Source organism: Onychomys torridus, chromosome 19 (assembly GCF_903995425.1).
Source record: "Onychomys torridus chromosome 19, mOncTor1.1, whole genome shotgun sequence".
NCBI lineage: Eukaryota > Metazoa > Chordata > Mammalia > Rodentia > Cricetidae > Onychomys > Onychomys torridus.
The window spans coordinates 25,133,087-25,161,071 of record NC_050461.1 but is presented as its reverse complement, the minus strand read 5'-3'; the positions used below and the strand labels follow the sequence as shown (position 1 = coordinate 25,161,071).

Here is a 27,985-nt window from a genome sequence, read left to right as displayed (position 1 = left end):
TCTTGTTTTCCCTTATCAGGTATAACCCCTTTTCCTAGGCCCTATATCTAACAAGCTCCTTATGTTTCACAGGAAACTCTGAAAAATAAAAATCATAATCCCATACTTTTCAGCAATTTTAATACATACAGCAGTTCTGACTCTTCAGTTGCTTCAAAATTTTACATTAAAAAAAAAAAAAAAATCAAACACAAAGGTGTGTGTGGCATTCTGCTTCTTTTGCTTGAGGCCGCAGGAATGCTCGACCCGTGCTCTACCACTGACCTACATCCCCAGCCTGCTTTTAGCTTTGAAAGAGAGGGGTGAGAAAGGAGGCAAGAACTTGCTTACCCATCTACCAAAATAAATATTGTGTGGTCTCTCAGGGATGCAGTTTGGGTCCAAACCATAGTCTTCCAAAACAGAAAATACATGCTGCGGTTTCTTTAAGTTCACTTTCCCTTCAAATGGCAGAAATTCAAGGGCCTTAAAAAAAAAAAAAAAAGTAATTCTAGTGTACTACGAAGATTGATAAAGAGAATCTCAGAAACCAGTGCTTATCTGCATACACACTGAGTGAGTCTGGTGTCAGGAGCATACATGACAGACGCAACACGGAAAGCGCCTAACAGACATTCTATATTAACACAGACCAACAGCTCGTGTACTCAGTCCTCAGGCTTTGCTTCAGCTAGTTTCACTTACATCTATTCGTTTGACTTTTTCTTCCTGAGTCAATGTTTTATTAAACGTGTGGATCTTTATTTTATATGTAGACTCTGAATGTAGAAATGGAACCTAAAATAGAAGCAGATACGTTTTGTAAGCTTGTGAATTCTACAGCGTATGCACACTTGCCTATGTAAAATCACATTTCACTACGCACCATCTTCTCCACAGGGTAATTTTTAAGAGAAGTATACAGCTCCTCAGGAGATTTTCCATGACCCCATAGTTCAAATATAGACCTAGGAAATAAATGGTTGGTACTAACCTCAGTAAAGAACTTAGTTCACACAGCAATACATAATAGTTATTTTGCTAGTTCTTTATGCTTGCTACAATAAAACAATCATTGGCCATGCTTTCTAATACATTCATGAAAAATAGGTACACTGGAAACAAGTAGCAATATAACCCAAACCATACAAAGAAGTTGAACCTCACATGAAAGAAGGGAAATTCAACATTAAGTTAGAGTTTGTCCAAGTTTTCAACAATTATACACATACATAAATGCATAAATATATATGCACGTATTTGAGGGGGGCTAGGGACTGATTCAGGGTCTTATGCATGCTAAGCATGCTCCCTATCACAATAACCCATGCCCTTTTATTATATACTATACTGGATTAAACAATGCAATAAAATCACATGGTATTTTAAGAAAAGCTGCAGAAAATCAAATTTTTCACATATCTTCCCCATTAAAAAAAGGAAAGAGCAATGAGATTTAAAAAAAAAAAAACCTATCATTACTAATTAGGTATGATTTGTTAAAATTTACTAAGTTACTCAAAATATTGAGCTCTAACAAAGTGAGTACCCAGATTTTGCTATATGTCTCACTTTTTGTGGTATGTACAAAATATTCTATATTAAAGTTGGAGAAACTGGTCAGTGGTTAAGAGAACTTGCTGACCTCGCAGAGAATCCAATTTGGTTCCCAGCACCCATATCAGGAAACTTACAACCACCAGTAACTACAATGCGGGGGATCCAACTCTGTCTTCTGGCCTCTGAATGCATCTGCACACATGTACACACACAGATATTCAGGCACACAGATATGCACATAAAGTAAAAATATAAAAATAAATCCTCTAAAAATCCATACTAAAACTATTTAAAACTAATTTTAAGCCTAATTCAACCTTAGAAAATTCTGAATGAGTTTTCAATATGTCCTTGTAAGTCTATTTTAATTATCTGTAGGTTGCAAATACAATCCTTTAATGAATTCCTCTTCTATTGAATTTACAGCAAGTAAGTAATGCTACTCTTACTTAGCAGTATCTTAAGGCGTATCTCAGCCATAGAAATGAATAACAACCAAAAGTTAACTATTAATATTTTATAATATAACTATTCAATATTACAATATAATTATTCACTTTGCTATTCATCAAACATATGCAGCAGACCTATATGGGCTGAGTACTCAAGTGGCTACTTTAAACTTAACATCCCTTACTTCTGGAATGCAAATACCTCAAACAGGTATACTTTTTTGTTTGTTTGTTTGTTTTTCGAGACAGGGTTTCTCTGTGCAGCTTTGAGCCTTTCCTAGAACTCTCTTTGGAGACCAGGCTGGCCTCAAACTCACAGAGGTCCACCTGCCTCTGCCTCCCAAGTGCTGGGATTAAAGGCGTGAGCCACCACCGCCCGGCGGTATACATTTTAATATGAAAAGTAAAGTAGTAATTATACAAATAGTGGTTTTCATTTTTTTGTTGTTTCCATCTTCTAGTCATTTATATTTAATAACAAGATTGTTAACAAGCTGCAGTTTAAGGAACTAAATTTAGAATTGAGCACACTTCTCAAGAGGATAAAGTTAGATAAATATGGAGGTGACAGTCAGACCATATTACAAGACACTGCTAATCTTGGTATATATTTTTTTCTTATTTTCATTTCATTATTAAAAACAAAATCTAAGGAAAAAGTATTTTCAATAATCTGCGATTATCTTCAGAGAAAAAAAGCAACCAAGTGTCAATCAAAAAAATTTAAAGAAAAGGGAAATAAGAGATTCATGATAAAAATCTAGGAACAAGAATAAGCAATAAACAATCTAAAAATATGATTGTTAGAATTCATTTCTCAGCTGGGCAATGGTAGCGTACACCTTTAATCCCAGCACTTGGGAGGCAGAGGCAGGAGGAGCTCTGTGAGTTCAAGGCCAGCCTGGTCTACAAAGTGAGTTCCAGGACAGCAAGACTACACAGAGAAACCCTGTCTTGAAAAACCAAGAAAAAAAAAAAAAAAAAAAGAATTCATTTCTCTAACAAATACATTGCAGGAAAGCAGATTTAGATTTTGTAAAACTTTATGCTAAACGTGGCATTCATTCGATTTAAGAATATGTCATTCCACACTATCCCCTGCTAAACATAAGTGTCTGTCACCTCAGCTCCAGAAGGTAAGTCTCTCTGTTCCCTCATCACCATCCAACGGTAAATCTACGTAACTTCAAGCTACAGTTGTTTTAGCCTCTACCACCTTCTGTATGTAGCAAGTCTTTCTCTGTACCACCAGCTCCCAAATAGTGACATGGAGACTTATTATTAATTATGAAAGCTGGCCTTAGCTTAGGCTTGTCGCACTAGCTCTTATAAATTAAATTAACCCATTTATTTTAATCTACTATACAAATATCCCACATTTCCCCCTTTTGTCTAAATAAAAAGTAAAGGTTTTAATCAGGTAACTAGGAATTAAGTTTGTACACCTCAGATGTACTTAACAAATTGTGGCCCTTTAACCTCTCCAAATTCAGCTGCATATAACATTTAAAATGTCTTAAGTTTTCTTCAGTGAACTATGATCATTCCTGATAGTGACCTTGGAAGTATCCAAAAAGATGGTGGGGCCCCACAACAATCCCACCTGGATTGTGGTAACACCACTAAGCTGACAAGCACCAACCAAGGACCAGCTTTTGACTACAAACTGCTCAGGACAATTTCAAGGCAGCTAGTTGAGAAGGTGCATCTTCATAAGGTGCATCTGCGTACACTGCTCCAGCCAGGACTTCAGAGAAGCCCTGCACTTTCCCACATGCAGAGACTGGACGACAAATGATTCGGGCAGCTCCCCCAGGACTGGACCATTATCTCAGTTTTCTCAGGGTTCCCCTGAAGATGCTGCTGCCCTCAGACAACAGGCAGCAGCAGTCGAGGAAACAGGATGCCCACATTCCAAAGAGGGGGGGTTGGATGGTTTTTGATTGTTTGGTGGATTACGAATGTTTATTATCATTTAGGGGGGTTGAATCCAAGTTATTGTTGGTCATAGCCAGGGAGAAAACTAAGCAAAGAAGATTAGATTCAGGGATCTCGTTCTGAAAGAAAAGGGGGGGGGGGGAGATACAGGAATGATAGGATAAAAGGGTAAATTACTGAATCTACTTTTAATCCAAAAAAGTAACTAGTTTTAAGTATTTTAGACTGGTATGGATATTTGCATAATGATACAAATTTAAGGCTGTTTTGGCTATAATGTATATATGTTTCCACACTTATTTAAGGTACTTTTATATATTGATACAAATTTAAGGTTGTTTTTGTTATACTGTATATGTGTTTCTACTCTTGTTTAAGATATTTTTAAGATACTTTTGTATATTGACACAAATTTAAGTTTTTTTAATATACTGTATATATGTTTCTACTTTTGTTTAAGGTATTGTACCTATGCAGCTCATTTTAAAATGTAATGTAAAGGTCTAGTCCGTAAAGGCTATTATTACAAACTGTTTAAGATAATTAATAAACATAGGTTAGTAGTTAGTCATCTATAACAAATTAGTGGCCATGTTAAGTATGTTTTCAAGGTCAAACGTATATTTTTAGATAGATGGTCTATCTAAACATTTCAGAGATCTACAAACTATGGCATTTAAGGTACTCTAATAACATAAAGCTTTTCATGACAATGACAGACATTCTGTTCCTAGCAGCACCATTCTGCTTCGGAGAAGACGGTGGGCATCAAAGAAACTCCATATGGAGTTTGCTTTCAATGTGGCAAAGCTAGTCATTTAGGTAAAAAAAAAACTGCCCTTGTTTCAACTGCTGACAGTATGTTGTCCAAATTGGATGAGCAGGACACAAAAGGTGACTGCCAAACTTTGCCAAGACAAGGTAGGACTATCTTTCAAAATTCCTGCTTCACAGAAAAGTCTGTCAGATATTTTAGGCCTGTAGGCCGAAGATGAATGCCCCAATGTTACAGAAAAACCCTGGCAGCCAGATGTTTTTGTCATTTCTATAGTTTTGGAAGCTGCTTGCTCTACACTTCCTGTTTACTCAGAGAATATTATATACTTCTTGTGTCTCTGTTTGGGATTGAAGACTAGATAGCATACACTTTTCTTTGTAACCAAATTAAAAAAAAAAAAAACAAAAAACTTACGTAAGAGATATAGAAACATAAAAGCTTAAGTTATTTATCTAAGAAAATGTTTTTAGTTCTAAAAAGATATTTTTAGGGGGCTGGAGAGATGGCTCAGAGGTTCAGAGCACTGACAGCTCTTCCAGAGGTCCTGAGTTCAATTCCCAGCAACCATATGGTGGCTCACAACCATCCGTAATGAGATCTGGTGTCCTCTTCTGGCCTGCAAGGATACATGCAAACAGAACACTGTACACATAATAAATAAATAAATCTTTTAAAAAAAGATATTTTTAGGATGATAATAAAGTTATGATAGAAAATGGTTTAGGTATAAAACTTTAGACTCATCAAGATGAGACAGATAATGGTGTATTTTCTCTGAATTTGCCAAATGCAAATGGACTGGACATTGTGAATCTAATTCTTAACTGGTAATTGTTCTTACTGTATATAGTTTTACTGTGCTAAGAGTTAAAACCCTTCCCTTTTGACTTAGACAAAAAGCAGGAAATATTGTGGGATATTCTGAGGCTCCTGAGACTGCCAATAAAGTTTGCTCTAAATCAGAGGGCAGGGCTAGCTACTAGCTGACCAAAATTAGCCTTAGAGGTTTTGGAGGACCGAGGACAGACAGACACAGGAAACAGTAGGACAGGGCTTAGAGAGAGTCTCGGCCTTTTTGGACAGAGGAACACAAGGTCACTGGTGGCTTCTCTGCCGCTTCTCTGGTCATTCAGGTTCTTACCCTGATACCGAAGTTTTTACTGATAGAGAACAATCAGATAACACTTCAACCCTCCACAGCAAAAACCAGAATATAGTGACTGTGAGACCATGTACATGCATGGTGCACACATGAGGAGTTTCTCTTACTTGGCACACACTGTCCGTTTCATTAAGTTTCTTGCAATATCTTCAGTGGGAATGCTAAGAATCCAAAATGGAGACTGAAAGAAAAAAAGGCATGCAAATTACTACTAAAAGGCTACGAGGTCTAAATGGTTTGATTCAAGAAGCCAAATGAGAAATTCTTATTTAATATGTAAAAATGTGTGATTTGACTAATCAAAATAAAAATCATTCTGGTAATAAAAAAGGTAAATTATTTTAGTAGGTAACTTAAGATAATATATTACAATGTAAGAACACTTTTATAAATGACTCCATAAATGAAAATATCAGTATACTTTAAAGTTGTTTTTTTTTTTTTAATAAAAATCGCTTTTATGTATTCCAAGCTGGCCTCATACTCAAGTGTGTCAAGATCTGCCTGCCTCCACTTCCCAAGTGCTGAAATTATAAGCCAAAGTGTGACATCCAGGTTAAGATCACTTTTCATTTGCCTTTATGAAGTTTGACTAGAAAACTAATGCATATGACAGAATATATTCCTGGCATTTTTGTTATTACAAATCACTCCTTATAATATCATTATTGTAACTCGTAAGTAATACACCTTCATTTATTTCTTAATTACTAAATCTCTCCGTCCTTCACCCTCTTTCCTTGTTCTCTACATGGTTTGCTTTTTGCTACCTGACACACCTAGTTGCCTCCCCATCAAACTGGCAGGGGGCAAGTCTCCTGGGCATTTTCTTGATAAATGACTGATATGGAAGGGCCCACCCCACAGGGAGCTGTGCAACCCCTGTACAAGTGGTCCTAGGGTGTACACGAGAGCAAAGTGAGCAAGTCAGGAAGCAGCGCTCCTCCATGATCTCTGCTTCAGTTCCTGTCTCCAGGCTCCTGCCCTTACTCCCCTCCATGACAGACTAGGATCAGCTGGTGTAAGCCAAATAAATATATTCCTCCAGAAGTAGTTTTTGGTCATACTATTTATCACCACAACAGAAATCAAACTATGACAACCCGTCTCAAAGATAAAGTCTCTCTTAGCCGCCCAGCCTAGGATCAAACTTGTTGCTTTCTTGGTCTTAACTTCCCAAACGACAGAAATTATAGGGGTATGCTCCCATGCCCAGCCTGGTCATTCATTTTCTGCATAGCTGTGGCCCAAGCATCCTGTGAATTAAAGATGATGTAAAGCCATGGTGTACATTATTGTTATTAACTTCAATTCTTTTATCATTTTATTTAAGGTATCAGCAAGGGTTTCTTAATCCTCTGTCCCAGCACCCCCAAAAATAGGCTGGGAAGCTCCACCCTTACAACCCTTGGTCACAGCAGTGCTGACTTTAGTTCATCACGCTCACACATCATATCCACAGTCTCCCAGCCCCCATCCTTCTTTTTGCAGTGAGGGAGTCACTCTGGAACAAAAGGCCACTAGCAGAGGGCTTCAATTTAAGGCCTCTTGTCTTTTGCAAGAAAAAGGTGAGACTCTCATATTTAATCTCTCTTCTTCCGATATTAACACTACACTACAGAACTACTCAAAATAATTCAAATAAAATAAACATCTTAGCTTTTTAAAACTATTATGTAGGGAGAGACAGCTCAGCCACTAAACGTTGTGGACACATACTATATATGATCTACTATAAATTCACCTTACCTGAACTTTCTTACTTCATCTGAGAGCACATTCAAGTGGACTTCACAAATGCTGGATAAAGCTGGGCGGTGGTGGCACATGCCTTTAACCCCAGCACTCGGGAGGCAGAGACAGGCAGATCTCTGTGAGTTCCAGGCCAGCCTGGTCTACAGAGTGAGTTCCAGGACATCCAGGACTGTTTCACAGAGAAACCCTGTCTTGAAAAACCAGAAAAGAAAAAAAAAGAAAAAAAAAAAATGCTGGCTGATACTCATCTTCAATGTCACTAACCAATGGAGTATCCTAAGTAACTAAAAATTTCTCTCATTTTCTGTCTTAAAAACTTTTGATTTTAAGGTAGTCAGACTTTTTTATTTGTTTATGATATTTAATATTCCATCTGGCTTACTTCTGTTTTGGAGGGAGAGGGGTGAGACAGGGTCTCTCTACGTAGCTTTGGCTATCCCGAACCTCACTATGTAGACAAGGCTGGCCTTGACCTCAGAGATCCTCCAGCCTTTGCCTCCCAGTGGCGAAAGGCATGAGCCACCATGTCTGTCTCCTGGCAGATTTCTAAGTGATAAACTAGTGCAAATCTTGACTTTTATGAAGCTATAAATGAAGATATCATGTCCTTTCACTTGATCATGTCTTTCTGTTGTGACTGTTTGCTTACCCTAAACCCTTATCTTATTTAAATCCAGTGTTTAAAAGAAACAAGTATTTCTGTGAGTGTGTCTGTATCTCTCTCTCTCTATCTCTCTATCTCTCTCTCTCTCTCTCTCTCTCTCTCTGTGTGTGTGTGTGTGTGTGTGTGTGTGTGTGTGTGTATTTCCATAGTTCAGTATAATTTGGATAAAAAAAATTTAGTTATTAAATTAAATTTTAACTCCATTTACTCTAGCTAGAGATACTCAAAATTTGGGTTAGTTCTTATCCAAATTATACAAAAGATACCCACTCTAATAACAACATGTACTGAAGATGGTTCTTGATTTAGTTAGTCTTAAATGTCCTATAGTAAGTACAATTAGCAAGGATTAAAATTTAATTAAATGATTATTTTTAGTTTACTAATTTAAAGGGCGGTATAAAGTTATAGTGCCACCTTGCATTTCTAACCCACTTCTAACCTTTGAAATACATATGACAGTTCATAGAGTACAAACAACTGTAAATACAGGAGGAAACATAGTCAATCTAAGTATGTGCATTTTAGTTATTTTTAAATACATCTCCCTTCATCTCTTACCTTTGCTCTATTAGGCCAAAGTACTCTATATTACTTAATTTTAAGTTACAGGAACCCTATTGTATGTCACATATAAATGTTGTACCAGATACAGAAAGAGTAAAAGAAAATACTTCAGATCCAGATCATGATGATTAATAGTTTTGATACAATCCAGGAGTTTCTTCCTTAATGGTCTTTACCAGCTTATTCCTCTCCCATGAACTACTGTCCTGCCCACTACTCAGCCCCATCTACAACAGATACTAGGAATGAGCCTTCCTAGATACAAAAGACCTTACAAATAAATAATACACAGCCCCTGCAAGAGCAAAATGTGAAGCTTGGCCAACGGGGGCAACTGTGAAGAGCTCCTGGAAGAGGTTGTGTCTGCAGAAACTGAGTACTAATGGAACTACAGACCTCATCTTGGGCTTGCTTTAGCCTGGTCTACCTCTGTGTCAAAACTAACATCCTGTGGCTAGCAGACAGAAACCCTTTGAAATCTACTAACTTAGCAGACTACTAATCCGAAAACTGAGGACGGCACCAGACAGCACTTTAGGCCTACAGCCGGTCTTCCTCCATCTTGCTGTAACCACCTCTCTGACGCCCCGACCAACATTTTTTTTTAGATTGATTGATTGATTGATTGATTGTGTGCAAAGAAGAGGGCGCCAGATCCCCGACCAACTTTTTTTAAGATTTATTTATTGATTGACTGACTGATTGATTGATTGATTGTGTACAAAGAAGAGGGCACCAGATCTCATTACAGATGGTTGTGAGCCACCATGTGGGTGCTGGGAATTGAACTCAGGACCTCTGGAAGAACAGTCAGTGCTCTTAACATCTGAGTCATCTCTCCAGCCCCCCGACCAACATAGTTTAACCTCACCGTGATTTATGACTTCCTTTGTTCTGTAAAACCATGAAGCTTCTACACTGGAACATGTTCTGAGGCCACTGGTCATTGAAAATGGCTCCAGAATAAATTACCTATTCCCTTTAAAATACAAAAAAAAATCCTTACCTTTCCATAAGTCTCCTGACTGTTAGTGAACTGGCCTCCAAACAGTGACAGTAAAGACTTTATTTCCTGTATTGAAAATACAGAGAAAATATATACTGTTATTGTCTGGTTAAGAAATGGCCCCAAGGGCTCGTGTTTTAACTCCCAGCCCTTAGCTTGTGGAGCTGCACTGAATGCTGACACATTTAGAGGGCAGGATTTGAGGATTATTCCCACATGATTCCAACCTGCTCCATGTCTTGGTGTATGTCAAGTGAACAAGCTGCTTCCTCATAATCCTGCCAGAGACTAAGGCACCCCACGATGCCGTCAACTATACTCTCTAAAGTAATGAGTCAAATAAAGCTCTGTGCCATTTGGTGACCTCTGTCAGCTATGGCGTACACCACCAAGGAGCGTGCCTGCTTGCACGTTAAGCCCTTTAAATTCAGTCTGCCACGAGAAACACCTCTAATAATAGAAATAAAAGAGTAGGCTGAGATCTACTGGAGGCATTTAGGTTTCAACATCAGGCAATTAAATGTGGAGTTCTGAGGAGATCTGAATGATCCTAACCATAATTAAGCAATTTTTGAGAAATTGTATGCATGAGCTGCAAAAGGATTTCATCAGAAACTGTCCTGTCCTGGTTTGGGAGGTAGAAAAAGTTTACAGATGCTACAGATCAGTAAATAAGACAATCAACTAATCAAAATAAAGTCAATTATTGAACATGATTTGAAAATGTTTGAAAAAAGAAATAATTAGCTAGGGAGCATAACTGTGAAGTCAGTATGTACAAGTACATGGTTAACCTCCTTTCCCAATAGTAATAAAACTAGAAAGGACTAATATAGTGAGTCTTTTATTTTTGTTTCTTTACTTTTTTTTTGAGACAGAGTCTCCTAGAGCCAAGGCTGCTGTGACCTCCTGGTTCACCTGCCTCCATTTCCCAAAGCCAAGGATCATAGGAGTGTGCCACCATACCTGCCCACAGCAGATATTTTAAATGTAACATGCATGCAAAGAGGAAATCTGATCAAACAGTACATACATTCTTCTACGGAATCTCTCTCCACTGACAAACACAGGAGGACTACGCAAATAGTTTGCCTTGCAACACTGACAATTTGTTTCCTTAAATAATATATAGCAGATGGATTCTATTCCTTTACAGTGGCCCTAGGGAGGAAGGAAGAAAGAACTAAATGCTCCGGCTGCTGGTTGCAGACATTCTCCTTTCCACCCTGCCAGAAGGTCTTAACACCAGCTCACAGCCATCAGGAGAGAAAGAGAGCCACATCAAGTGTCCCATTCCAAACCACAAAGAATGGGAGATTGGAGCAACCAACGCTACTTCTACTTTTCCTCTGCCTGTGCATCAAACTGTTTCTTGTATTAGAAGGTTATGAGTTTTAGCAGGAATTGGAGGTGAAAACAATCAAAACAAATAGCATGAAAATTTCAAAGAATAAAAATATTCTTAAAGAGGGGTGTGTGTGTGTGTGTGTGTGTGTGTGTGTGTGTGTGTGTGTGTGTTTGCAGGGATGTGGATGGATCACAAACTAGCACAGACAATAAGTAAATCAGTGAAGACAGCTCAAAGGCTCCTTTACAACATGAGTAACACAAATTTGAGTAAGAGACATTATGAAACATAGGAGTAAGACTACAATTTGATTTTCAGATCTTCTCAATACTACCATATCCTTTGGCTCTCCATTTCTTCACATGCACATTATCACAGCTACCTGACGGGGGGGGGGGGGGGGGGGGGGGGGGGGGGGGGGGGGGGGATGTCGTGTGCAGAGATCAGCACAGAAACAGATATTATGGCAATTGAGATGGAGGTGACTGAAGCTCCATTCTCTCCTTCGGTCTGTCCCCTAGGCCCCCTCAAACTGTAACTCATCTTATACTTTCTCTCCTTACATCCTGATATATGAGACGTCTACCTTCCGTTCCCTCGTGACCTTCACAGAGAATAACTTTCCTTTTCAACCACAAAGCACATGCATTCAATGCTACTCATCTCTGCTCTCTAAACCTTTGCTCTCACGTCTGAGGCCCTTATGTCTCTCACCCTGCACAGTCTCCTCTTCCAGCTGTCCTCTGACGTCAGTGCTTCCAAGCATTTGTACTTAGCCAACCACTTTTTTTTGTTTTGTTTTGTTTTTGTTTTTTGAGACAGGGTTTCTCTGTAGCTTTGGAGGCTGTCCTGGAACTCGCATTTTAGAGCAGGCTGGCCTCGAACTGAGATCCACCTGCCTCTGCCTCCCGAGTGCTGGGATTACAGGTGTGTGCCATCACTGCCCCGCCACTTTTTTTTTTTTAAAACCTGTGTGTACACCCACAAAAGTAAGGAAGGCCTGATGGCCTATGGAGTCTAGAAGTGTGGGGTCCCCCCAGAGCTGGCATTACAGATGGTTGTAAGCCAGCTTCCTGATAGGGGTACTGGGAATCAAATCCAGGTCCTCTGGAAGAGCATCGAGTGCTCTAACCAGTGTGCATCTCTTCAGCGCCACTGGCTCACCATTTTTTGTTAGAGCTTACACTTGAAGAAATCCCATCCTTTCCTAGTTTTCTTATGCAGAACAATCAAAAATATTTACACAAGTCCAGATTTGTTCTCATCTCCTACACTGCCATTCTATCCTACCCTGTTATTGCACACACTAGGTTAATTTTTAATCATTTAACATTCCAACAGATTCTTAAACAGTCTCAACTCCAGGCTTATTCCTCCCAAGTCCAACCTTTGTTTTGCTTTCTATTAAAAACAATCTAGGCTGGTGGTGGCGCACGCCTCTAATCCGAGCACTTGGGAGGCAGAGGCAAGTGGATCTCTGAGTTCGAAGCCAGTCTGGTCTACAGAGCTAGTCGAGGACAGGCTCCAAAGCTAGAGAAACCCCGTCTCGAAAAGCCAAAAAAAAAAAAAAAAAAAAAGGGAAAAAAAAAATCTAATTCTGCCCCTTTACTTTTAAGCACTTTAATCCCTCTTCCAAGTTACAGAGTTCTCAAGCCTGCTTTTTTTCTGGTCCATCAACCTACTTCTCTCTCCTTACCACTCTCTGCCACTTAACTGGTGACCAGTAATGGACAACAGCTGATACTGCTTCTACTGTCCTTAATTCCTTGGCCCAGCTAACTAATCCTGGAGTTCAAAAGTCATCCCCTCAACGAAACGACTGAAAGCCCCCCATCCCTCAGTGAATAAGATCCCTCTTTAAAAGCTCCCATCCGTGCTGGTCACCCCATCGCTGCACACCACAACGTTACAATTGTGCTTCGGGGTCTGCTGGCCCTTCAGCCTAAATGAACAACAGCACGCTCTTTAAGGGCAGAGCCATCTATCAGTTAAGCACATCCTCACCGCCCGGATCACGAGACTAAGGGCGCTCTGGAAAATGTTTCCTGAATCAATAAAAAGCTGTTTCCCAACTTGGCATCAAGGACCACCCTCAAGCCTTGCACCATGCCTCAACTTCATACTCTGACACTTCTCACACGCCACGGAGCGCCCTCGGGGGATGTCTCCGTCCACGGTTGGAAGAAGAGTCCTGGAGGGTGTGGTGAGGTTCTTGTGTTTCACCGCGGCGCCGGGCGCACGTGCGGGGGGCTGAAGGACAAGGTTTGGTCCCGGCGGAAGGTTTGCCGGAGATAGCTCAGTCCCACCAGCGGCCTCGCCCCCGCCCCAATCCAGGCGCACGCGGCTCCCCCCGGCCCCCCGAAGCCCGCGCGCGAGGGAGTGCGAGCTTCTGCAGCAGGTACCCCCGGACGGCTCACCGGCAGGCGGAACTCCAGGTGCTCCTGTGCCATGAGCAGCAGATACCTATTCAAGGAGCCCGGCAACGCCATTGCAGCGGCTGCCGTGCGCCTGCGCGGCTTCCGCGGGCCCGCCCTCTCCTGGTCCCAGGAGCCAAGTTTCCGCTGAGGCAAGAGTCCGGGGCCGGAAGCGGAAGCTGGGCCTGGAGCGCACCGCCCTGACACACCTCCCTCCCGGGGTCCCGGTTCGGGTTGAGTGGGAGTCCCGGGCAGAGCTGGGTTCCCAGAAGCCGCGCTTCCTCGAGATGCTCCCTTTGGGAGAGGTGCATTGTTTTAGGGGCCGGCGCCGTCATCCCGCGCAGTTCCCAGTGGTGCTCCACTCGGAGTACTTCCGACTCCCTGCTCAACCCAACTCAAAACTGGACCGAAAGTTCACTGTTCTTGTAGACTACTCTAACTATCCAAAATTCTAGGCCTCACCTGCACCAGGCTTTAACACTGAGTGTACGTTTTGTGATTTTGCAAAAACTTTTCAAGAGCACCATGTGTCAGAAACAGTCAATGCTTAGTGGTAGTGCTCAAAACAGTCCACAAAGTGTGGTCACCCTCGTAACTCAAACCTCAGTCCCACCGTTTATCATCCCTGTGCTCTTAGCAAATTTTGTAACATCTCAGAGCCTCTGTTTTCTTATAAAACCTGGAATATTGCTGCCCACGAATGACTATTACAAGGATTAGGTGTAATAACATTCACACTTCAAAATATAGCCTATTGCATGGGGTCAATAAATGGCATTGAGAAAGTTTTTGATTGTTTTAATGAGAATTCCTGCGCTCGCTCGCTCGCTCTCTCTCTCTCTCTCTCTCTCTCTCTCTCTCTCTCTCTCTCTCTGTGTGTGTGTGTGTGTGTGTGTGTGTGTGTGTGTGTGTGTGAGAGAGAGACAGAGAGAGAGAGACAGAGACAGAGAGAGACAGAGAGAGAGAGATTGAGATTTGAGTTTGTTAGTGTTGCTAAAATTCCTTCACACGATGCACGTAAGCAACATCTACCCCGTCTCCCAAAATACCAGGAAACAATCAAGGCACAGTATCACCAAAACTCACTCTAGGAAACCAATGAGTTTACTGTTTCCTTCCAGAGTATCAGTGACAGTTTACTTACATGACCGTGGGTGCTTCTACCCCAACAGGCTACACCTGAAAATCCTTTAGGGAGCAAGGATGAGGGCTTACCTGCAGTCAAGGAGATGTATGTACTTTGCATTCCCAGAATTCCCACTCCCTGTTCAGTCCCTACAAACCAGCTGCCAGGACATTCTGCTGGGTCTTCTGCCTTTCTGGGTCCTGACTTAAAGGATATAACTATTTTCTTTCTTTCTTTCTTTTTCTTTTAGGTGGTGACCAGAGCTTAAGTATGCTTTTAAACTCTTTTTTTTTTTTTTTAAAGATTTATTATGTATACATTGTACTGCCTGCATGCCAGAAGAGGGCACCAGATCTCATTACAGATGGTTGTGAGCCACCATGTAGGTGCTGGGAATTGAACTATGGACGTCTGGAAGAACAGCCAGTGCTCTTAACCGCTGAGCCATCTCTCCAGCCCCTTTTAAACTCAACAAATGCTTTGAACTACTTTGCTCTTTTCCTAATGCTCCTCTCCCAACCATGTGTTTGCCTGCCTCCATGTGGCAGACCTCCTTTCTCATCTGCATGGCTTCAAGAATTACAACTTGCCTGTAAGTTTTTGTTTGAAATGTCAATAGTCAAGCTTCTGTTTGAGCTCCTTTTTGTCCTCAAGCTTCTTTTTTTTGCTTTTCCTTCAATTCTTTTATTAATGAGACCAAGAACCTTAACAGGTAATCTGGGTTTCCCCAATATTATTTGACATCTTCTCGGTCTTGCCACAATTTTCAGTATTCAGTATTCACTATTCTGGCCCACTATCACTATTAGATGTTTAGAGTTCATTAGTCACAGATGAGCAGGAGGCACCAAGTTCCTCTCCTGGTGTGGCCTTGTTGGAGGAGGTGTGGCCTTTTTGGAGGTATGTCACTGGGCTAGCCTAGACTAGCTTCAGTGTGTCCCCCTCTCTGCCTGCTACCTGAAGATCAGGATGTAAAGCTCTCAGCTACTGCTCCAGCACCCTACGAGTCTGGTTCCTGCCATGATGACCATGGACTAACCCTTTAAAACTGTAAGCAAGCCCCCAGTTAAATGTTTGCCTTTATAGGAGCTCCTTTGTTCACTGTGTCTCTTCACAGCAACAGAACAATAACTAAGATAGTTCTTGATCTTTGATTCTTTATATGAGAGAAAAGGTGTGTCTCCATCGCCAATGATGAAACTTTTTATACAGTTCAGCCAATTTATTAAACATCTTTGAGTTGAATTCTGAATTTTAGTAATACTTAGAGGGCAGAGAAGGAAAATTTGACATAATACTTCATTTTTATTTTCATTTTCTTCTAATTACTTTATCATAATAGTTTTATTACATATTAGTATCACATGCATAAATAATATCCTCAATACTATTTTAAACATTTTAAAGACAAGTTATGTGGTGGTTTGAATAAGAATGGACCCCATAGGCTCATATATTTGCATGCTTAGTCACCAGGGAGTGGATCTGTTTGAGAAGAATTAGAAGGATTAGGTGTGGCCTTGCTGGAGAAAGTATGTCACTGGGAATGGGCTTAGAGGTTTCAAAAAACCCATGGCAGGCCTAGTGCCTCTCTGTCTACAGATCAGGATGCAGCTCAGTTACTATTCCAGAGCCGCCTGAATGCCATCATGCTGATAACAGACTAAAGCTATGAAACTATATGCTAGCCCCAATGAAATGTCTCCTCTTATAAGAGTTGCCTTAGTCATGGTGTCTCTTCATAGCAACAGAACAGTGACTAGGACACATTACTAATTAGCTTGGCTTTGAATTGATGTCATGGGTAGGTAACAAGTAGCCAAATGCTACCAATAAGGCTAAGTGGATATTAACTGTAATTGGATTATTCATCTTTGTATGTAAACAAAATATACATTAAAAATGTTCTTTCAAGGATTTTATTTTTCAATTTTGTTATCATCAGTGCATTTATAATGGATGGGGAGATCCACAGAGGTCATGTGTGCAGGTCAGAGGACAACTTTGGAGGCCTTTTCTTTTCCACCTTTACATTAATTCAGAGATCAAACACAGGTTCTCGGGGTTTCACTATTGGGCAGTAAGAACCTTTATCCACTCTGTGCCCCTCCCCCCATGAGAGGAGATAAACCTAAACAAACACAATCAACCTACTAATTACATTTTTAAAGGTCCCTAAAGGCATTTGAAAAATTCCTTGACCATCTTTCAAGTACTATCGTCATGTGGTCAATTACATCACCACAAGTTCAGAGTGAAACATTCAAAGGTTGCACCTTCCCTGAAGTCTGTCATAGCTTTACTATACAGAAAAATTGTGACTGTTAGCTGTGTAAATGATCAGACAGCTATTATACAAGGCAAATTCCTTTCTCCACCTTCAGTGAATAACCTGAAACTCAAACGTTTGTATAGATGAACAGTGGAAGCAGAACTCAAGGTTCTCAGCTTTCCACCACTGTCTGCCTGCCTACCACTGAGTCTTGAATTCAGGTGTTGGCTACCTACTCCCTAGTCTCAGTAGTGGTCTCCTTTTCAAGGCCTCTTCTCTGGGCATTACCGCACTGAACACACTAAAAATCTAATAAATTATTTTTCCCTCACCCCATAGCATTGGCAAATGACCTCTATCTATCATGTCTTTAGTTCTGGATACCAATCATGTTTAGCACTTACTAAATACTAAAAAATATTTGCTGAATTAATGAATTTTAATTAAACTAGACAACACTTGACTATAGATATTGTAATCAAGCATTGTAATAGTTTGTTACTTAAAATCATTTAACATCATGCCAAAACAATCAACTAGAAATCTTAGCTGATCTCTACAATGCATTAGTCTTCACGTTCCTTTCCTGCTGCATACATAACACTACTAGACACTGGAACAATGAAGAATCATCTTTCAACACCTCATCTACCTTCAGTCACTACTGTGTCTGTAGATACTGCCAAAGGACAACTCCCAATAAACACTCTTCACTAAATGATATACCAGTGATATTAGCACTATTTTAGCAAGATAAACTCCCTATGTATGTCTCTTTCTTCTTTCAAACCAAGTCTTTTCTCATAATAAGACTTTGATACAAAAGCATACTTTATGACAACAGTTTCTGTCAGTTTTCGTACATTACTAATTTGTGTTTCTTCCTTATCTCCTGACAGGTAAAATTACACATAAATTTTATTAAGATAACCATGTTGCTGGTTACCATATTCATTTAAAATTACATTAAAGTAGTTCCCTCTTATCTATCAGAATATTGGTAGCATGGTATTCTTTACTTTGAAATTGTATGTGTAAGACTATAAAACTATCATAAGATTTCTAATTTCTTCTCCTTCAATGTAAAAAGGTTTCAATTTTCCATGCCAATTTACTCATCATAAATTATTATTAAGACTACTAATAAATGAAACCTGAACTTTGAAAAACATAGGCTGCATCTTGATTAGCAGAATTTGTACTAAACAAACTTTTAGTTACAGTGTCTCAGGTGTAAAACCTTACACAGGTAAGCATCAAAACAAAGAAATGAGTGACAAAGTACTCAGCTGTATTACAGATCTGAGAAAACAGACATTCCAGCAAACTGTAAGGCTCTTCAGTTGTAGTGCTGTGTATAGCAGCAAACCTTCAGACTGCAGTTAGACTCCCAAGAGAGCAAAACTGTAGTTCATCCTCAGTCAGGTTAAGGAACTTGTCCATGGCCCACACTTTTACTTTCTTAGTGTTTCAAGCAAATGATCAACCTGTAACAATAATAAGAAAAAAGAACAAACATGAACATATGGTTCTTTCTAGTTACTACTGCCTCTATTAGATGTCCTTGTGACATCAAAGAGCAAAGAACTACATATTTTTTCTTAAAAAGTAACTTACAAAAAGAAAATAGTTTTATAATAGTTAAAGAACTCTTAAAAAACAAGGTGGATTCCAAGCTAAATTAAATATTAAGAAGTTTCTACAAGAAAAATAAATGCAATACTGAATATTTCTTAAATGAGATACATAAGAAACAAGGACATATTACCAAATGAAATAAGTCAATCTGAAAAGGTTATATCCTGTGAAATTCCAATTATAAGCAATTCTGAAGACTCAATGTAGTGACACACGCTGTAATCCCAACACTCGGGAGGCAGAAGCATGAAGATCTCTGAGTTCAACCTGGTCTAAATTCCAGGACAGCCAGAGCTACATAGTGAGACCCTGTCTCAAAAAAATCAAAACAAACAAACGAGAGAGCGAGAGAGCACGAGAGCGCGAGAGCGTGAGAGAAGGAAGGAGGGAGGGAGGGAGGGAGGGAGGGAGGGAGGGAGGGAGGGAAGGAAGGAAGGAAGGAAGGAAGGAAGGAAGGAAGGAAGGAAAAAAAGAAAAGAGAAACAAAGAAATTCTGAAGAGAAAAAATTCTGGAGACATTAAAAAGATCAGTGGTAGCTAAGGAACAGAAGGAAGGATAAAACGGAGAGGCAAAGTGTGGTGTGGTCTGAATGAAAACAGGCCCCACAGACTCACAGGGAGTGACGTTACTGGAGGTGTGGCCTTGCTGGAGGAAGTGTGTCACTGGGTGGGGAGCTGGGCTTTGAGGTTTCAGAAGCTCAAGCCAGGCCTAGTGGCTCACTGTATCTCCCTGCTGTCTGCGGATCCAGATGTAGAACTCTCAGTTACCCATCCTGTACCACGTCTGCCTGCACACTGCCATACTTCCCACCATGATGACAATGGGCCTCTGAATTGTAAGCCCCAAACAATTCAATGTCTTCCTGTATAATAGTTGCTGTGATCATGGTGTCTCTTCATCGTAATAAAACCCTAACTTAGACACAAAGCAAAGAGGATTTTGAAGGAAGTGAAACTATTCTGTGTGAACCTACAATTATGGATACATGTCATACATTTGTCAAAACCTACACAAAGTACAGCAGTGAGAGTGGAACCTAAATAAGCTAAGGACTTTGGAGAGTGACGACGTGTCGGTTCTTTGGTTCTTTGAGGACAATAGGCAGACCACTCTGGTAGGGATTTGATAGGAGGAAGACTGTGTGTATGTGCCAGCAGAGGAAATATGAAAATACTGCACTGCACTCAGTCCCCCAGTACTGCAGAGCAAATATGAGTTTGTTTGTTTGGTTGTTTTTTGGTTTTTCGAGACAGGGTTTCTCTGTGTAGCTTTGAGCCTTTCCTGGAACTCACTCTGTAGGCCAGGCTGGCCTCTAACTCACAGAGATCCGCCTGGCTTTGCCTCCCAAGTGCTGGGATTAAAGGCGTGTGCCACCACCAACCATCGAAGAATATGAGCTTTAAAAAAAAAAAAAATCTGTATATGATCTTTCAAATGAGAAAAGCCTGCATTTATATCCAGATCTGAATTCTTAAAGCTCTGCTTTTCTACATATTACCTGTTTCTCATCTTATAGAATTAGATTGCCCAGAAAATTCCCTCAAATTAAAAATATTATTTGGAAGTGGGAATTGTAGCATGAGCTTGCAATCCCAGATCCTTAGAAGACTGTGGCAGGAGGATTCCAATTTCAAGGCCCCTCTGGATGACACACACAACCCTGTCTCAAAATTGGGCTGTTGGGGGTTTGAGATATATCAACAGAAGAAAATCCTGCCTACTAGCATAAGACGACCCTGGTTCAACATTCATCAATGCAAAATAAATAAATAAGTGTATACATTTTTGGATATGTCTGTTTGTTCAAATAAGTGTTCAAGCCAAACAGAACTCTGTGTGTCCAGTGCTATGAAGGAAAAAAAAACACTTTAAATACGTTGGTATGCTGCTGTATTACTTACTGTGACAAACCAGTAAGAATTTTGTCTGTAAATCAATTTTGATAAGAAGCCAAACTGTTTCACTGGAGCTATGACATGAAGGTGCAGATGAGAAATGGAACAGAATGGTGGCATATGGAAACCCATTCTGAAACAGAAGAGGTTATTGACAAATCACGTTCGAGTAGTTTTAAATTACTTGTAAATCACATAAGATTAAAACGATCCAAAGGTGTTACCACTCGTAGATCTTTTTTGTTTTCTTTATGCTCTTGAGCATTCCGAAGTCCCTGGTGTTGAAGGTCATAGACAATACACATCATTGATCAAAGAAAGCCTCGTGCATCCTCTAGAAAGTGTGAACTGCATTATCAACAGTCACTTCAGTACTTATCATAATAAGCTTACTTCTGCAAAGACATGCTCCTGCAATGAATCTCAAAGTGAATGTACTAGACATTCAGGTAGTGGACCTTCACTTTAAGACATGGCCAGTAGATGGCAGGCTTTCACCTCCAACAAAATACTCAGTTATCAACATTTCTGTAGTAAGAACAATCTGATCATTACCAAAAAAAAAAAAAAAAAAAAAAAAAAATCAAAAAGCTTCTTGTCATAAGTTTGTTAAATACTAAAAGAATTTAGACTATTTGTTAATAATTCAATCATTTCTTGCCTTATAAATTATAAGATTATTTATAAGATTATTCTTGCCAGGCGGTGGTGGCACACGCCTGTAATCCCAGCACTAGGGAGGCAGAGGCAGGCGGATCTCTGTGAGTTCAAGGCCAGCCTGGGCTACCAAGTGCGTTCCAAGAAAAAGGCGCAAAGCTACCCAGAGAAACCCTGTCTCGAAAAACAAAAAACAAACAAACTCTTAAAAATCAATTAAATGTTATGGGTGTTTGCTCAAACTTTGTTAAATGCTAGAGTTCAGTTCAGTAAGCAATGAATTCAAGTTAATTTCATGCTAGAAGCCTAATAATGTTGTGTATGTGTGTACATGGGTGGTCAGTATGTACATTCATGCATCTCCAGAAAATGACATTGGGTGCCCTGGTCTATCATCTATCTTGAGACAGGACCTTTTTTCTGAGTCTTGGAGATAAACTGGCAGCCAGCAAGCCCCAGAAATCCTCCTGTCTCTGCTCCTAACCTATGGGAGCTACAGGTAGGCTTACAGCCATGCTGGGTTTCTACTCGCATTTTGAGACTCAACCCTGGGTCCTTAGGGTTGTGCTGCAAGCACTGTTACCCACAGAACCATCTCCTTATTGTTTTGTTTTGTTCTTTTGATTTTTCTAGACAGGGTTTCTCTATGGAGCCCTAGATGTACTACAACTTGCTCTGTAAACCAGGCTGGACTCAAATTCAAAAGATCCGCCTGCCTCTGCCTCCTGAGTGCATTAAAGGGATTAAAGGCATTCGCCACCACCACCCAGACCAACAATGAATTTCTAAACCATGTAAGTTTGCAGAAGTAAATTCACGTTTCCCAGTTTTAAAGGAATTAAGATATAGAACAACAAAAAGGGGACTTCTAGTCTACCTACTTATTGTTCAGATACATTTGTTTGTCCAACCTACAAGTCAAAGGTTTCAGAAGCTGGTGAGCCATAATAAACACAAGGTTTATTAAGTTTATACTTCAGTGAACTGCATTCTCACTTCCAGGAAAACTGCATCTGAAGTATAAACTCTACCACTGCTACTTCCCATTTCATGGAAAACAAATTTCATAAAAATCAATAACTAATGTTGGTTTCTATGCAAAGCGTACTTACCTCACATCTGTAAAGTCGGTGAAGTTATTCCTCTCAAGAATGGCTTTTCCAACAGCTACCATGCTCTCAACTATAAGACAAGATAGAAACTATATTATATTATGGGATACAGTAAGCTGACTAAAACTTTACTTCCTTTTGGGTATTTATTTTATCTTTGCTTGTCTCTTTCTGATATTTTTTAATTACTTTTATTTTTTAATGTATGTATATGTCTGTGCACCATATGACAGTCCACAGAGGTCAGAATAGGTGTCGGATCCCCTGGAACTGGTTATAGATAGTTTTAAGCTGCCACGTAGGTGCTGGGAACCAAACCCAAGTCCTCTAGAAGAGCAGAAAGTGTTCTTAACCTCTAAGCCATCTCTTCAGCTCCCTTTTCTCTGGTAGACACTTAATTTGATGGTTTTGAAACTCACTTTCTTCTCTTTTTAAAAAAAGATTTACTTTTATTTATGTGTGTATGCCTGTGTGTATATGCTGCATCTGTGAAGGTGCCCACCGAGACCAGAAGAGAGTGTCAGATCCCTTGGAGCTGGAGTTGCAGGCAATTGTGAGCAACCCAACATGGATGCTAGGAACAAATTGAGCCCTCTGGAAGAACAAGAAGCACTCTTAACTACTGAACTACTTCTCCAGCTCCTTAAAACTTATTTTCTAGGGCTTGAGAGATGGCTCAGTGTTTAAAGATCACTAACTGCTCTTTCCAGAGGACCCAGACTTAATACCCAGCACCCACATGGTAGCTCACAACTGTCTGTAACTCCAAGATCTGACACCCTCACACAGACATACATGAAGGCAAAATGCCAAAGCACATAAAATAAAAATAAACATGTTATTTAAAAAACAAAATTCTTATTTTCTAATATTAGCATTCAAAGCCACAAATTTCCCTGTAGGTACTTAAGGTATATTCCACAAATTTTATTATATTGTGTTTTTATTAATTTATAAACTCAGCATTTTCTTCTTTATTTTAGAACTATTTACAAAAGTGTTATTTTATTTGAAAATTCTTCTTTGAGGGCAGGAGAGATGGCTCTGAGGTTATGAGCACTGGTTTCTCATCCAGAGTACTCAGGTTTAATTCCCAGCACTCACATGGCAGAACACAACTGTCTATAACTCCAGTTCCAGGGGATCCAACACCCTCGCACAGACATACATGCAGGTAAAACATCAATGCACATAAAAATAAATTAAAAAAATTATTCTCTGACATATTTATTTAATAACTATTTAGAAGTCTGTTCAACTTAAAAATATTTACTGCTGTGCTAACTGTCTAATTTAATTCCATTGCCTTCATATAATCTATTTTATAAGATTTCGAATACATTAAGTGCCATGAGCTTTGATGCTAAGAACACATCTACCTCGGTGCACATGTCTTAAAATCATGCAAATGTCAATCACAATGGTGGGATGTGGCACTGTTACCATGTCCTTCCACATCTACATTATTTCTCTCACTTTATAGTTTACATAAAAGTTAAGTTCAACAACTTTGATATAAAAATATCAAATAAGACTTAATGAAATTCCAATCCCATCAGCTTCAATATTTATAACATTTGATATACATCAGCTATAAATAGCTTGTAACTACTAATAATTACAGCAGCGTCTATTTTCCATTACGTTACCTCTTCCTTGATGATTAAACTTCCTAAGAGGTTATATGCTCTCTAAGAAATAGCCAAAGGATGAAACAGAGACTTTTAGTAACAAATCCACAATCAATCGGTCAGGTAAATATAGGCTTAATATTATCTCTATAAGCATAAATGCTACCTTGTAGTTATAAATCATGTATGTTCTAAAGCACAGGGAAATAACTTCAGATAATTCAAGAATTTCGTAGCATTTAGAAACACATTTCAAACTGGTAATTCAGTCATCTAAATGCGCATGTACAATAATACTACATCAGGATTTTCTATCTAAAAGTTCTTATTCACCTCTAGAAGGTCTGGCCTAACGTACCTATGCTGTCAGCTACCATACAGTACTGCCAAAACTAATCCCAGACCAGGCTTAGTTAGAAAGGCTACTAAAGACTTGAAACAAACTGAAAAAAGTTTTAGGAAAAGAGATCAGGAAAAGTTAAAGAAGGCACTGAGTAGGAAATACAGAATAATTCAGGAAGAAACAAAATTCAAATCTCCTTTTCAGAAATCAAAAGTTCAAACCCAAAACCTGATAAACTAGACTCCAGTGCTAAGTTACCTGCATCTGTAATTGTCAGGCAAAGTAAGCTTATATATGTAATATATCAGAACTTGTTTAGAATTGTTCATAGTATCTTCCAATTTCAAGTCAAGAAAATGATCATTTAAAAAAGTATAAAGCAAAGCCAGGCATAGTAGCACATGCACACCTTTAATCCCAGAACTCCTGAGACAGAAGCAAGTGGATCTCTGTGGAATATACACCAGCTAGAGCCACATACTGAGAGCTGCCTCAGAAATATAAAGCACCATTCATTATCTCTTAAAGATTTTAAAAATTAAACATTATTATATCTGAATTTTGCTTCAAATCTAGCATGGCCGCAAGTTAATAATTAAAGTCAGTATAACAATTACATGGAGATTATAGATTTTTTTTTTATTTCTTTTTTTTTTTTTTTTTAATAGAATGTTTCACAGGGCGATGGTGGTACACGCCTTTAATCCTAGCACTTGGGAGGCAGAGACAGGTTTGGCTCTTTGAGTTCAAGGGCAGCCTAGTCTATACAGCCAGTTCCAGGACAGCCAGAGCTGTTACAAAGAGAAACCCTGTCTCAAAAAAAAAAAAAAGAATGTTTGAAAAGTTCTTAGTTTTTTCTTGATAATTTTACTAGACCTTCTCTTATTTACTGTCGCTGCATATTTAAAGATGATTCAATGTGATACAGCCACGAAGCATACTGCTATCATCTTACCCATTTCTACTTCATCTCTGTTTAGTTCCTTGCAATTTCTAATATGCTTCTTTGGCACCACAAGATAATGATGAAGTGCAGCTGGTTTGATGTCTTTGAAGCAAACTAGGTCTTCATTCTAAAAAGGAAGGCGTATTTGTTAGTAAATTTAAAAAGTCTCAACATTATTCTGCTCTGCTGTGACTTAAGCACTATAAATCTATGAAAGGAAAATGGCATTTATGTTACAATTTATGCCTAATGAGCAACTTTATGACTGTGCCTTACTTAAATTCAGAAAAACAAGATTAGCTTCTATCATGAGTTATTTATTATATTAAATCAATTTCAAGGAACAGTATAAGTAAAATTCATTAAAACTTCTTCATCAGAAATCTCAGTTTTAGCCAGTGGTGGCACATGCCTTTAGTTCCAGTGCTTGGGAGGCTGAGGCAGGTGGATCTCTTTTGAGTTTGAAGCCAGACTGGTCTTCAAAGAGAGAGAGTTCTAGGATAGCCAGAGCTACACAGGGAAACCTTGTCTTGAAAAATCAAAAAGAAAAAAAGAAATTTTGGGTTTAAATTTCACTATACATCTTCCCATCCCTACTGTAAGCTTTCTTCAGTAAAAATTAAAAGTTAAGCCGGGCAGTTGTGGCGCATGCCTTTAATCCCAGCACTCAGGAGGCAGAGGCTGGTGGATCTCTGTGAGTTTGAGGCCAGCCTGGGCTACAGAGTGAGTTCCAGGACAAGCTCCAAAGCTACACAGAGAAACCCTGTCTCGAAAAAAAAGTTAAAAGTTAAATCAATAAATAGTATTTCTCAGCAAAATTCCCTGATACACTGTTACCCATCCATTCTCCATTCTAGAAATTAGAATTCAATGTCATGAGAACCTCATACCTATATCTAAGATAACAAGCACAAAAACTACATTGTGATCCATTTTATTTCAGCCTAAGTGGCAGATAAGCACTGCTGCTATCAATGGAATATTTTAGAAAAGGTGAAGATAAAACCACCACACCATGGGCTATTTGGCTTAAAATAGCTACAATAATTTCTTCCCAGTAATTGTACCTTGAAATATAAAACAAGGAAGCACAAATGAAAGAACATCTTAGTACCATGCTATCTAAGGTGTCAAGATAATTATGATTAATGAAAGAGGAGATAAATCAGCAGGAGATATATGCTAAGGATGGGCGCAAACATGGCGAAATTTAATCTAGGGTTTCTTGTTTTTTTCCATTTTCCATTTCTGAGAGTCCCCCCCACCCCTTTTTTCTCTGTGTAGCCTTGGCTGTCCTTGAACTCACTCTGTATATATAAAAGCTTGTGCCACAACTGCCCAGCTGTTCCTAAGAGCCCTTAAAGATAATGCATGTCAATACCATGAGATACGAACGCCAGCCATGGTATTTATGTATAGTATATGTATACCTGCGTCTCATATGCAAAGAGTAAGACACTGCCTATGGAATGGAACTCTCCACTAAGAATATGTAGTAATTCTCTTTGCTTAAATGAATTCTGAAAAATACAATAAGAAAAGCATACAGAGATCTGTGAATTGAGACATTTTCTCTGTCTTTTGTTGGGAAGGTTTCCCAAGCAAATTCTTCATAAAACTGGTAACTCTGATTATTCCAAATCAAATAATTTACTCTATACTTCATTATGTAAGTTGACCACACCTTGTATATGGTCCAATCGGTTCAGATATTTACAACAAATATATGTGTACTGAGAATTTTAAGTGCAAGATCATTAATCCCTCTAAAAGGATTTATTAACTTTTTATTCGGGATGATAGGGTTAAAAAAAAAAAAAGTTAGAGCCAGAGGAAAAAGGGAGTTTTACAGAATAATAATTTCCAGGCAGCAGCTACGATTACCTGCCCTTGATCTGCACAGGACTGAACCTGTGCAACCATCATGGTTGATGGGGGAGGAAGGGACATTTTCTTCGGTGGTGTAGCCACTTGCAAACCACGAGCTGTTCAAGTGACAGTTCCGACTTCAGATCCGGGCCCGGAAACCCCATCCCTGCCTATTTTCAACCAAATCCACACTTCTTCACCACGTCCACGATCTATTTTTCTGCTAGCTGTCTCCTCTCTCCCGCTAGCAGAGGTTTGCAGAATTTTAAAACGACTATCCAGAGAAGAGGAAGCCTCCCTATTACAAAAGCAAGGGCACCGAAGTGCAGAGGTGTTGCACACGCACGCAGAGCGAGGCGAGGGTGCAAGGAAGGGCGGTCGGGTCCCCAGCCACCCGGGCCTGTCGCCGCCCACCTCGCAGTGCAAGAGTTCGGTGTCGGGTTCCTGGCCCGCCGCCACGCGGCAGAACACGCAGGTGCTGTCGTAGTCCCTGGACTCCGAGGTCCCAGGCGAGGACACCTCGGGGCCTGCTTTGGAGGCGACCACAGAGTCAGGACTCGGCTCACCCGCGAAGTCCTTCTCAGCCATGGCGGCCGGGAGGCGACCTCAGGACCAGCTGAGCTGCTGAAGGCCGGGCTCGCGTGTGCCGCCGCCGCCGCGCCCTGCTGGGCCGACCTAGCGGCCGGAAGTTGGCGCACGCGCTGCGCCAGACTCGGGGAGAAGGAGCCAAGCGACGGCGCGCGGTCTGGAAACCGGCTGCCAGGAGAGGGCGAGCGAGGACGCCTCTTCGGACTCGCCCCGCCCCGCCCCGCCCCGCCCCCGCGCGTCGCGCCGGTGATGACGTAAGGCGCAGCCGCAGAAGAGCAACCACG

General features: G+C 40.0%; 2 protein-coding genes across 7 annotated transcripts in view; both read right to left on the bottom strand.

Moving 5' to 3' along the window:
• Trmt11 (tRNA methyltransferase 11 homolog) overlaps positions 1–13,739 on the bottom strand; it is a 51,293-nt gene extending 37,554 nt beyond the window's left edge. For 3 of the 5 annotated variants that reach the window (XM_036168955.1, XM_036168956.1, XM_036168957.1), the window contains exons 1-6: positions 13,627–13,739; positions 9,862–9,927; positions 5,977–6,050; positions 866–947; positions 685–777; positions 331–465 (exon numbers count right to left, since the gene is read on the bottom strand). In XM_036168955.1, the coding sequence (XP_036024848.1) occupies positions 331–465; positions 685–777; positions 866–947; positions 5,977–6,050; positions 9,862–9,927; positions 13,627–13,698 (522 nt within the window). In that variant the 5' untranslated portion in view covers positions 13,699–13,739. Of the gene's footprint in view, positions 1–330; positions 466–684; positions 778–865; positions 948–5,976; positions 6,051–7,618; positions 7,723–9,861; positions 9,928–13,626 lie in introns of those variants that run through there. The other 2 variants (XM_036168958.1, XM_036168959.1) reach the window with 2 other exon arrangements.
• Positions 13,740–16,654: 2,915 nt separating this feature from the next.
• On the bottom strand, positions 16,655–27,758 carry Hint3 (histidine triad nucleotide binding protein 3). Of its 2 annotated transcripts, XM_036169089.1 has the most exons (5): positions 27,528–27,758; positions 25,254–25,371; positions 22,325–22,394; positions 20,562–20,688; positions 16,655–18,508 (listed from the first exon to the last, which is right to left on the bottom strand). In XM_036169089.1, the coding sequence occupies exons 1-5, from the start codon at positions 27,699–27,701 to the stop codon at positions 18,476–18,478; spliced, it is 522 nt and encodes a 173-aa protein (XP_036024982.1). In that variant the 5' UTR covers positions 27,702–27,758; the 3' UTR covers positions 16,655–18,475. The 2 variants fall into 2 exon arrangements, with proteins under 2 accessions (XP_036024982.1, XP_036024983.1); XM_036169090.1 differs by lacking the exon at positions 20,562–20,688.
• Between the last annotated feature and the right edge of the window lie 227 nt (positions 27,759–27,985).